The following is a 12749-nucleotide window of genomic DNA, read 5'->3' as shown; positions in this document are numbered from 1 at the left end:
TACCTGCTTTAGAGATGTTACAAAATGTTTACAAAAGAAATAATGAATTGGTAAGAAATCTTTATAATATAATATAATTTAAAAGTTGGGATATATTATATTATATTATATTATATTACAAACCCAATTCCAAAAAAATTGGGACACTGTACAAATTGTGAATAAAAAAGGAATGCAATAATTTACAAATCTCATTAACTTATGTTATCTATATTCTATTGTGAATAAAATATATCAAATGTTGAAAGTGAGACATTTTAAAATGTCATGCCAAATATTGGCTCATTTTGGATTTCATGAGAGCTACACATTCCAAAAAAGTTGGGGCAGGTAGCAATAAGAGGCCGGAAAAGTTAAATGTACATATAAGGAACAGCTGGAGGACCAATTTGCAACTTATTAGGTCAATTGGCAACATGATTGGGTAAAAAAAGAGCCTCTCAGAGTGGCAGTGTCTCTCAGAAGTCAAGATGGGCAGAGGATCACCAATTTCCCCAATGCTGCGGCGAAAAATAGTGGAGCAATATCAGAAAGGAGTTTCTCAGAGAAAAATTGCAAAGATTTTGAAGTTATCATCATCTACAGTGCATAATATCATCCAAAGATTCAGAGAATCTGGAACAATCTCTGTGCGTAAGGGTCCAGGCCAGAAAACCATACTGGATGCCCGTGATCTTCGGGCCCTTAGACGGCACTGCATCACATACAGGAATGCTACTGTAATGGAAATCACAACATGGGCTCAGGAATACTTCCAGAAAAAATTGTCGGTGAACACAATCCACTGTTCCATTCGCCGTTGCCGGCTAAAACTCTATAGGTCAAAAAAGAAGCCATATCTAAACATGATCCAGAAGCGCAGGCGTTTTCTCTGGGCCAAGGCTCATTTAAAATGGACTGTGGCAAAGCGGAAAACTGTTCTGTTGGAAAACTGGGACGCCATGTCATCCGGACTAAAGATGACAAGGACAACCCAAGTTGTTATCAGCGCTCAGTTCAGAAGCCTGCATCTCTGATGGTATGGGGGTGCATGAGTGCGTGTGGCATGGGCAGCTTACACATCTGGAAAGGCACCGTCAATGCTGAAAGGTATATCCAAGTTCTAGAACAACATATGCTCCCATCCAGACGTCGTCTCTTTCAGGGAAGACCTTGCATTTTCCAACATGACAATGCCAGACCACATACTGCATCAATTACAACATCATGGCTGCGTAGAAGAAGGATCCGGGTACTGAAATGGCCAGGCTGCAGTCCAGATCTTTCACCCATAGAAAACATTTGGCGCATCATAAAGAGGAAGATGCGAAAGAGAAGACCTAAGACAGTTGAGCAACTAGAAGCCTGTATTAGACAAGAATGGGACAACATTCCTATTCCTAAACTTGAGCAACTTGTCTCCTCAGTCCCCAGACGTTTGCAGACTGTTATAAAAAGAAGAGGGGATGCCACACAGTGGTAAACATGGCCTTGTCCCAACTTTTTTGAGATGTGTTGATGCCATGAAATTTAAAATCAACTTATTTTTCCCTTAAAATGATACATTTTCTCAGTTTAAACATTTGATATGTCATCTATGTTGTATTCTGAATAAAATATTGAAATTTGAAACTTCCACATCATTGCATTCCTTTTTTATTTAACTTTTTGGGAATCGGGTTTGTATATTATATTACAGTTGTGCTGCTTATTTTTTTATTGAAACCTTGATACCTTTTTTTTTTTAAGGATTTGATTAATTGAAAGTTGAAAAAGAACAGCATTTAATTAAAATAGATATCTTTGTCACATTTTTGCCACATTTGATCAATTTAATGCATCCTTGCTGAATAAAAGTGGTTTTTTTTTTTTTGTTTTTTTTTTTAAATAAATAGTCTTACTGACCCTAGACTTTTGAATGTAGTGTATGCAAAGATGTTTCTATACATCAGAGTACATTTCTGCCTCTCTCTTGTGCATGTAGGTCCTGTGCGTGAAGAACATGAGTCCACGAGCAACAGTGGCTCAGCTTGTTTCTCTTTTTTCAAGGTTTCAGAAGGACGACAAACAGCCCATTCTGTACCGCTTGTTGACTGGCCGACTCAAGGGCCAGGCTTTCATTACGCTCTCTGGTAAGAGAAAGACTCAATTGTGCTATATTATTTCCCATAACAAACATCCATATAGGCTTAAAGGTGCAGTATGTAATATTGACATCTAGTAGTTGAAATGAGTTCTGCAGTCCAAATTCAAAATATTGGAGAATTGTTTCCTTCCACCCCCTCCTCCTTAGACTTGAAGCTCACATGGAATGCCAGATTGAAGACACGCAACAGAACGGGCACAATTGACAATGGAAGGCTACGAGCCTTACACTCAGGGACGGATTAACGCACAGGCCTACTGGCACGTGCCCAGGGCACTAGACTAGAGGGGGTGCAGACAAGCTGCGGGGCGCCCAACCCCCACTGAACGAGAAAGCGGAGCACCCCAACCCTTAATTCCTGCCACCTTCCCTGAGCAAGAAATCGCTGGGGGGCCTTTAAACAGGTCCATGCCCAGGGCACAACCGCGTCATAATCTGTCCCTGCTTACCCTGTAAATTGATCAGTTGATTTATTCACGTTTTGAATAGCCTTTTTTTCATAGAGCTTTTTAGATGGATGCCGAGGCTTTTTAGGTCAGGTAGAATCTGTGATCTCTGACCCAGTTTGTTTGTTGGCTTCCATGGCTGCAATATGCTTTGTTTTCCGCCAACTGGCAACCAGGGGTTTCGAAATACTATTGGATAAATTGGCATGGAATCGCAAACACCAAAACAAAAACAGACATTTCGACACGAAATGCACAAAGTAGAATAACTGACTGTACTGTTGTTTTTCAGAGAAACAAGTATATGAACTTAGCATGTTTCCTAAATCTCTGCAAACATAAGGTATTTTTTTATTTTTAGTACAGTCAAAAAAATTACATACAGCACCTTTAAATTCTTTTCACCACTTAAAGGGATAGTTCACCCAAAAATGACAATTCTGTCATCACTTCAGCTTCAACTTCAAGTTGTTCCAAACCTGCAAGAATTTCTTTCTTAACACAAAAGAAGATATTTTGAAGAATGTTGGTAACCAAACAGTTGATGGGACCCCATTGACTAAGTATTTTTTTCCATTTTTTTTCTGTAGATGTCAAAAGCGCCCAAGCAGCTCTAGATTTGTTAAATGGCTACAAGCTGCTTGAAAAACCTCTGATCATTGAGTTTGGCAGAGAGAGAAGTAAAGAGACTGATGCACAGACTGGTAGATCCTCTGTAGATCCCAACATCCCTTCAAAACAAAAAGATGAACAGTCCTGCAATGAGAAACCTGCCTAACTCTGTTTAAACAGCTTTCGTTCTTTTTTTGTAAATAATAAATTGTATATGCTGTTTATTTGGAAATAATGTCACAGTTAAACACTGTTCCCAAAACAAACGTCTCAAAGGATAATTGTAATTTTTCTGTTGACCAGCAGATGCCACATATTAGATCTGCTGCTGTTACATGTAGATGTTTTACCTTTGCTTCTCAAAAATATTTGCAAGGTTGTGCTCGCAGTCACTGAACTCTGCAAGTACAGGGCTCACCAAAAGGACCAATTACATTTCAGTGCAATGTTTGCTATGCTATCTTTCCTATGCTATCTTTCCTACATAGTTACACATTAAAAAGTTAAAATCAATGCAGTCAAGTTTCAGTTGGAGTGTTTTTACTGTAAATCACTTGTTTATGTGATAACGTCACCTTAGCATAAACACGTAACACACAGGTTTCAGTATATTGTTTTGAACGTGTGGTTGCCATTTGCACAGCACAGATTGTCTATAAGGATATATTTGGGTGGTTAATGAAACAAAAATAACCCAATCATGAGCTGCGTCCACCCCAGGGATATGCAAATTTACATGAAATTTACATGAAATTTACATGAAAATTATCATATATGTGATATTAATTATTAGCTACTACAATGGACATTTTTCTTTTTAAAAATGAATGAATCACAATGCAAGACCTTTTAAATTGAACAACTAAAGGGAAAATGGCAACCACTTACAGGACCCAACATATATATTTTCCTTCTCACAAATATGTAATTTTAACCTGAGTTTTGATGCTGAATTAAAAATGATTTTGCATTATTTTTATATCAAGATTTTCTATTATTCTACCCTGAGAAGACCATATCCCAGGGTTTTTTAATCTTTAAAATGCCAAATTTGTGCAAGGGACCTTTGTCCCAAAACGAAAGAAAGCTATTTTCATTCATGAAAGTTAATAATATAAATGTAAAATAGTTTCTATTGTTACATTATTGCATTACATTTCTACTCGCTCTACTATACTGTAAAGGTTAATTTCTGAATTATTTATTTATTTATTTTTTTTTTTTAATTCATTAAAAAATATTGCACAGACCCCTAGCACTCACTTGCGGCCCCCTGGGGATCCCTGGACCCAGTTTGAAAATTCCTGCTATTATAGCTTTGACTTGGATCTCAGTCTACAAACTATACCAGTCTTTGTTCCACATTTTACTCTAAAATTCTCTCACTGTTTCCAAGAGAAGAAGAGGAACATAGTGTTTTTGAGCTGCTAGCCTCTCTGACCTAGAGTTTGGAGCCAAAGACTAATAAACAACCAAAAACTTTATTTACAAAGTGAATATGATCATTTAGTCTTCATAGTGAGCGCATATAGATTTGTTAATGTTGACAAAGTGAATGTTACTGTATTATCAAATTATAAAAACAAGCTGTGTAAAACAGTCATACAGATGCAATAAACTACATGTGACTACAAAGACATTTTGTATGTTTAAGTGCACTTAACAAGATTGACTGACCCAGTGCTTTCTGAGAGGGCAGCTGAAAAGTCATTGTCAAATATTAGCTCTGCTTACGTATGATTATGTCGATCCATATTGAAAATCATCTTGCTGATTATTTTGAATTTTTGATCCTCCAAAAAAGAACGGCAATGTCCATGTGAGAAGCGAAACCAAAAGCATCTCATATTCTGTTCCTCATATCAGACACATTTGCTCTTTCTCTAGGGAATGTGTCCACTCTGCTTGCACCTTAATCCAACAATCCAACCTATTATAAGAGTCTTTCAACAGTCCAAGTATTAATCACTATAGTGCTTTTAGGAGAATTGGTACAAAACAACTGCACAGACAAGCACAAATCCTCAAACGTAGCCAGTGACGTCATACCCGGCTGCTGTGTTCTGCCGAGCCGATTTCCTGTGACCCTGGGCGGGCGTAGTGGAGTGGGTACTAGTGCTTGTATGGCTGTTAAGGGTCTGGTTCTTGTTGGTAAGGTTAGGGTTTGTGGTCGAATGTAGATTAGTTGGATGGTAGGGCATCGAAAGGGGCAGTCCGCGTGGGATGGTGCGGTCAGGGTATGGGTAATGGTGTCTGGTTCCCCTGCTACCATCTAAATCATCACAACAGGATGCACTCAACAGCCCTCCACCTAGCATGGACAAGAGTGAAGAAGCCAAACCCACATACAGGCAGTCACCAATCTCAAACTTAAGACTGGCTGGCATGTTCTGCATGTAGAAGGTCTGCACCACCTCATGGGTCTTCCAAGACACAGGGATCAACGACAAAAGCCCTGCCAGGAGAAACAGGAAACCACCTGCCCCAGCCACCTTGGTCTTGATAGAAGAGCCATCCATGCAGACAGTGCACTGCATGCCGACGGTGGATACCGCACAGGCCATGACAGAAAAGATGGACGAGATGACCATCATGGCTCTGGCTGCTTGTAGATCAGTGGTGAGCCCCAGAAGGGTGTTGTAGGTCTCACACTGGAAGGCTCCAGTGCTCTGGTGCACGCACTCCATCCACAGACCTTTCATGCTGACTACCGCTGTCACGATGTTGGGGCCAACGTGTGCAGATGTTGCCCAATACGGCAGAAGAGTGGCTACCAGGGTCCCAAGCATGCCAAAAAGGCCAAAAAAGAAACCCATCAACTCCAGTGCTGCTATCGCCATGTTGCCCACTGGATGAACGTGTTCTCCAAAAGACACACTTCCGCTTGATCACTGTAAAGGAAAACAACTCACTTTAGCTCAATACATTTTTAATAATTTTTAATTTGATTTAACTGTAGTGTGTTATTCAATATTAAAGTTAATACATTTAAAATGTATAAAATTGAAACCTCATTACAAATGTGTAATTACAAATATATTTATACATGACATACAAGTTTCAATAGAAATGACACTACATTTTAATTTAAGATTGAAAAAAGATCCGCACACATCCAATTGCAATTTATTATACAGAGGCCAAATATACATCAAACCAAAATATACATTTAACCCAGAAATGTTTTGCTGTAAAATTATGCGCAATAACAAATTATGTGAAAAAAATGTTTGCGGATTTAACCCTTCCACATGGTGCTGAGGAAGGATTAAACCCAAAAACGTTTTTGCTGCACTTTGCTGCACTATTTTGCACTTTGATGTATATTTGCCCTCTGTAAAATAAATTGTTACAAGCTTTTTGGCTGATTTTGGATGTGTGCAGATCTTTTTTCATTCTTGGATTGTTTAATTGTTTGGATCTATGCACCTAAAGATATATGGTCTTTTCGACAAATGTTTGACACTATGACCTTCTCTGTTTGTCATTATATTTTAATTGACCATCAATGCTTGTCGGTACATTCAGCAGTACACTTATTTCAAAGACAATAGAAGTAATTAAGAAATGACAAAGATGTACATGTACTTAAGATAATTGTAAAAACATTACATTCAATATTCACTTAAGTATATTCTTTTAAAGTATAAAGTATATTTCCATATCAAGTACTCTTTTTAAAAGTATAATAAAGTGTAATGCAAGTGTACTTACACTACATATGTTAATGGGGGAGACGTTTCCAGTAGTTCTTAATTCACACATATGTGGATGCGTTTTCCCACAGTCCTTCTGTTTGTGATCCTACCATCTCTGTTGTGCTGTAAATATTAGGAGCTGCCCCTGTTCATGTACACACAGGCACCTCTGGAAAAGATGAGTTAAATATTTACTCGTTGCTCACCCCAAAACTGACCCTTTCTGCGTTCATCCCAAATACAAAGCCACTGTGAGAAAGGACAACATCAATCCTAGTGTGTTAGTGTTATTTTTCTAGCAGTGTGGAATTCACTCAAATGTTATCAGATGTTTAGTGTTTTATAAAATTGAAATGCCAACCCCCGAATCACAGCATCTCTTATATGTGTGTGTGTGTGTGTATACAGTACTGTGCAAAAGTCTTAGGCACGTCAGTCTTTTCACCCCCAAAAAAGGGTTTTAAGCCAGTTATTTATATCTTTTGTTGTAGTGTATCAGTAGGAAATATTAGTTCACATTTCCAAACATTCATTTTGTCATTAATTGTAATAATCCAGTGAGATTTTTGAATGCACAAGGAGTCTGACAACAGCCGGTGCTCCACTCGGGGATCTGATCTCACCATCATCGAATCCATCTGTGATTACATGAAGAAACAAATGAAACTGAGACAAACTAAATCCAGAAGAACTGTGACCGTGTTTCCAAGTCACTTGAAGAAACCGACCTGCAAAGATACAATAGTGTGAAGAGTTTTAGGCATTTGTGTAAAAATGCTGTAAAGTCAGGATGCTTTCAAAAAATACTGTCATAAATAGATTTTATTTATCAATTAACTTCTATTAACTAAATCAAATCAATATTTGGTGTGACCACCCTTTGTGTTTAAAACAGCTTTTGTCCAGGTACACTTGCGTATTGTTTTTCAGGTAGCTTTGCAGGAAGGTTTCTTCAAGCGTCTTGGAGACACAGCCACAGTTCTTCTGGATTTAGTTTGTCTCAGTTTCATCTGTTTCTTCATGTAACACTATATTGCCAAAAGTTTTGGGACGCCTGCCTTTATGTGCACATGAACTTTAATGACATCCCATTCTTAATCTGTAGGGTTTAATATGGAGTTGGCCCACCCTTTGCAGCTATTACAGCTTCAACTCTTCTGGGAAGGATTTCCACAAGGTTTAGGAGTGTGTTTATGGGAATTTTTGACCATTCTTCTAGAAGCGCATTTGTGAGGTCAGGCACTGATGTTGGACAAGAAGGCCTGGCTCGCAGTCTCCGCTCTAATTTATCCCAAAAGTGTTCTATCGGGTTGAGGTCAGGACTCCAGTCAAGTTCCTCCACACCAAACTCGCTCATCCATGTCTTTATGGACCTTGCTTTGTGCACTGGTGCGCAGTCATGTTGGAACAGGAAGGGGCCATCCCCAAACTGTTCCCACAAAGTTGGGAGCATGAAATCATCCAAAATGTCTTGGTATGCTGAAGCATTAAGAGTTCCTTTCACTGGAACTAAGGGGCCAAGCCCAAAAAACAACCCCACACCATAATTCCCCCCTCCACCAAACTTTATACTTGGCACAATGCAGTCAGGCAAATACCGTTCTCCTGGCAACCGCCAAACCCAGACTCGTCCAGCGGTTTGCCAGACAGAGAAGCGTGATTCGTCACTCCAGAGAACATGTCTCTAAAGCTCTAGAGTCCAGTGGCGGTCTGCTTACACCACTGCATCCGACGCTTTGCATTGCACTTGGTGATGTAAGGCTTGGATGCAGCTGCTCGGCCATGGAAACCCATTCCATGCAGCTCTCTTACACACTGTTCTTGAGCTAATCTGAAGGCCACACGAAGTTTGGAGGTCTGTAGCTACTGACTGCAGAAAGTTGGCAACTTCTGGGCACTGTGCGCCTCAGCATGTGCTGACCCCGCTCTGTGATTTTACGTTGCCTACCACTTCGTAGCTGAGTTGCTGTTCCCAATTGCTTCCACTTTGTTATGATAACACTAACAGTTGACTGTGTAATATTTAGTAGTGAGGAAATTTCACAATGGACTTATTGCACAGGTGGCAACCTATCACGGTACCACACTTGAATTCACTGAGCTCCTGAGAGCTCCTGATTCTTTCACAAATGTTTGTAGAGGCAGTTGCATGCCTAGGTGCTTGATTTTATACACCTGTGGCCATGGAAGTGATTGGAACACCTGAATTCAGTGATTTGGAGGGCTGTCCCAATACTTTTGACAATATAGTGTATATATTTTTTTACATTTTCCAATTAATGCCTATTAAATATTAGGCTATATGTTTTTTTGTTTTTTTTTTGTTTTTTGCAGTGAATTTGCATGTGTTAAAAGTGTTAAAACAGGGAAATTTCATGAGACAGACAGGACACCAAAAAGCAGGACTGTCCCCAGAATATTATATATATATATATATATATATATATATATATACACACACAAAATAAAGCATAGCCTATATATAAAGCATATATGTGTGTGTGTATATATATATATATATATATATATAAATAAAAAAATATATACTAAATAAAAAATAACATGCATTTTGTATTATCTCCCTTATTTTGTTAAAATTCTTAACATTTTCACAAATTCTGCAAGTGGTTCACATACTTTTTATATATATATATATATACACATACATACAGTGGCAAGAAAAAGTATGTGAACCACTTGCAGAATCTGTGAAAATGTTAAGAATTTTAACAAAATAAGGGAGATAATACAAAATGTATGTTATTTTTTATTTAGTACTGTCCTGAGTAAGACATTTTACACCCCCCGACTCTTAATGCATCGTGTTTTCTTCTGAAGCATCAGTGAATGTTTGAACCTTTTTTAATAGTTGTGTTTGAGTCCCTCAGTTGTCCTCCATGTGAAAAGATGGATCTCAAAATCATTCAGTCACTGTTGTAAAGGGTTCAAATATGCAAAAGATGGTGGAAAACTGAAGAATCTGCAGGACATGGAGGATTTTTCTGAAGAACAGAGCTCAGTTTAACTGTTCAGAACAAACAAGGGACTCATGAACAACCATCACAAAACAAACAAACAGTCATAGATCATCCAGGTAACCACACACAGTATTAAGAATGAATGGTTCACAAACTTTTGAACGGGGTCATTTTAATAAATTCAGCTATTTTTTTTGTCTTATGGATTATATGTAAACATCTTTTATGTAAAATATCTTACTCAGGACAGTACTAAATAAAAAATAACATGCATTTTGTATGATCTCTCTTATTTAGTTAAAATTGTGCACATTTTCACAGATTCTGCAAGTGGTTCACATACTTTTTCTTGCCACTGTATATATGCTTTATATATAGGCTATGCTTTATTTTTAAATAACATCAGACAAGCAAAAGTGCTTTGATTCGGGCACAAGACCACAGGAATTTACATTGTGACCAGATGCAGTCTCTGTTTTCTGGGGACAGTCCTGCTTTTTGGTGTCCTGTCTATCTCATGAAATTTCCCTGTTTTAACACATTTTTAACACCTGCAAATTCACTGCAAAAAAAATGATAAAATAAATAAATAAATTAATTCAGTTTGTGAAAAATATAGCCTAATATTAAATAGGCATTAATTGGAAAATGTAATATATATATCAACACATCTCTCTGCACTGGCATTTTCCCTACCACATTCAAGCAGGCTCGGGTAACCCCACTGCTTAAAAAACCCACATTAAACATGTTACCTGTAGACAGTTACAGACCTGTCTCTCTCCTACCATTCATAGCAAAAACACGTGAACGGGTTGTTTTCAACCAAGTATCATCTTTCCTCTCACAGAATAACTAGCTGGATGTTAACCAATCTGGTTTCAAGAGTGGCCATTCAACCGTCTGCAAAATGAATAAATGTAAATGTAAAAAAATATATCATGTCTCTGGCAGAAAAACATTTTTGTCAGAATCATATGAGAAGGAACGGGCAAAAATGGTAAAGTTTCTTTCACACAGATGTGCAGAAAATAGCTTTTGAATATGCAACAGCTAATTGAATTAAATTGTTTTTTTAAACCAAAAAAACAAAGCAGGCTGTTACTGGTTAAAAAGGAACCCAGAGCTGAGCATGAAACACCATAATTATTAATAACACAATCTGCTAGTGTGTCTGTTTTTATAAAGTTATTCTTTTACATTTTTAACCAATTGGTTCTTATCATTTTTGAATCTCTACATATTTAAGAAAAAACACCCATATCCCTTCAAAAACCATAGCTGGAGATACAAGAGACCTTGATCATTTGTTTAAAATATTAATTGTGGTAGAATAGATTTACTTTTATTTAATGCACAGTTTACCAAAAATTTTCCCAATTTTGCTGACTTCACCCTACTTTTAATGCAAAACAGAAAGTGTGCTATATTAAAACAAATTAAAATTCAATAGGCCTAGTGCATTTTAATAAATTAATACGTAATATTCTTTCGTAGTATGAGCCAAACGATTACAAACTTGTTATCTGTATAGATAAAAAATGTTGTAAACTATCAGTTATTTGCCACAGGACAAGCTCATAGACTTTCTTTAAAAAACAGTTTGATTCATTATGCTGTCTGTTTTGCAATTAAAAAACATTTTAATTTAATAGACAACAAAACAATTACACATTAATTTATATAATAAGTGTTGTAGTAAACATACTTAAACATAGCCTACCTGGTTATATGTCGTCAAGACAACAGTCTATACCACTGCAGAAATATAGGCTAATATCACAGAACTGTGTGTGTGTGTGTGTGTGTGTGTGTGTGTGTGTGTGTGTGTGTGTGTGTGTGTGTGTGTGTGTGTGTACAGACACAGTTTGAGCCGGTTTCAACTGAACCCTTGACTCACCTCACTGTAATGAGATTATACCAATAATCCAGCCTCTTACTGGAGGGTCAACCGTGTCCCAGCAAGAACAATAGATACACGTGACAGGACATTTTTGCCCATTTATGCCACTAAATTCACATTATACTTTTGTGGCTTTACTTTATAATGTTTTCCAGTTGCACTGCACTGAATAATAAAATATACAATAAAATGCTATAGAGTCACATAATTCGGTGGGTAACAGGATTCGGCACAACACCTGTAAACTTCACTGGTTCAGAATGAGGTCTCTCATGAGTGAGATGTGTTGGTGTGGTGTCCAAAGTCCGGCCTGGCCTGCAGCTTGTCTATTACAGTTTTTTAATTGCTGAGACACATTTCTTGAAACCTTACAAAATTAAACACAAAAACAAATCTTCAAACTGCATTCACAAAACCCTGACTCTTCTGGCAAAATCAAACAATTGGTTCAAAACCATTTCACCTGTGCTCCCATCAGGATTTTTGGGGCCGATCACCGATTACCAAACACTGGAAGCAGTATTTGCCAATACGATCACTGATATCGATCACCAAAATAAATAATATTATTCTTAACAACAATGTCTTTTTTAAGTAGGCCCCTAGCTATAAAAATGACGATATGAGAAAATATCATAAACTGACAACTCTTTCTTTATTGGCAAGCAACATATTCCATTCCCTCTCTTAGCAGTGATTGGGAACAGCTTAGAGCTTAACAAATATAGCATTCCTGTGAAATAATCAAAAATAAAAAAAATAAAATAAAAATGAACAGAACAGTCTTTATCAACAGAAAGTAATCATATGTAAAACACTGTATAGTCTTCACTGTATAAATTAAATATAGATTAATCCTACTAAATCTACTAAAGAGCAATGAGTGATTTTCTCCCTGCCTTTTCATGTTTGATTAACATTCATGACACAGACAGCAGCAGGTATATTAGGCTGCTGTCACTTTAATATTACACAGAACTAATATAC

At 37.4% G+C, this 12749-nt stretch overlaps 2 protein-coding genes across 7 annotated transcripts in view; one reads left to right on the top strand and one right to left on the bottom strand.

Annotated features, from left to right (window-relative positions):
* Positions 1 to 12749, top strand: part of rbm41 (RNA binding motif protein 41) — a 33366-nt gene that overhangs the window by 14862 nt on the left and 5755 nt on the right. For 3 of the 6 annotated variants that reach the window (XM_051876785.1, XM_051876784.1, XM_051876786.1), the window contains 2 exons: positions 1964 to 2111; positions 3162 to 3700. In XM_051876785.1, coding sequence (XP_051732745.1) covers positions 1964 to 2111; positions 3162 to 3349 — 336 coding nt within the window. In that variant the 3' untranslated portion in view covers positions 3350 to 3700. Of the gene's footprint in view, positions 1 to 1963; positions 2112 to 3161; positions 3701 to 12749 lie in introns of those variants that run through there. The other 3 variants (XM_051876788.1, XM_051876789.1, XM_051876787.1) reach the window with 3 other exon arrangements.
* cldn2 (claudin 2) lies at positions 4649 to 7054 on the bottom strand. Its single transcript, XM_051876795.1, has 2 exons — positions 6898 to 7054; positions 4649 to 6074 (listed from the first exon to the last, which is right to left on the bottom strand). The coding sequence occupies exon 2, from the start codon at positions 6021 to 6023 to the stop codon at positions 5208 to 5210; it is 816 nt and encodes a 271-aa protein (XP_051732755.1). The 5' UTR covers positions 6024 to 6074; positions 6898 to 7054; the 3' UTR covers positions 4649 to 5207.

Source organism: Ctenopharyngodon idella, chromosome 21, assembly GCF_019924925.1.
Source record: "Ctenopharyngodon idella isolate HZGC_01 chromosome 21, HZGC01, whole genome shotgun sequence".
NCBI classification, from domain to species: Eukaryota; Metazoa; Chordata; class Actinopteri; order Cypriniformes; family Xenocyprididae; genus Ctenopharyngodon; species Ctenopharyngodon idella.
Note: the sequence above shows the minus strand (reverse complement) of the source record. Positions and strands in the feature narration are given on the sequence as shown.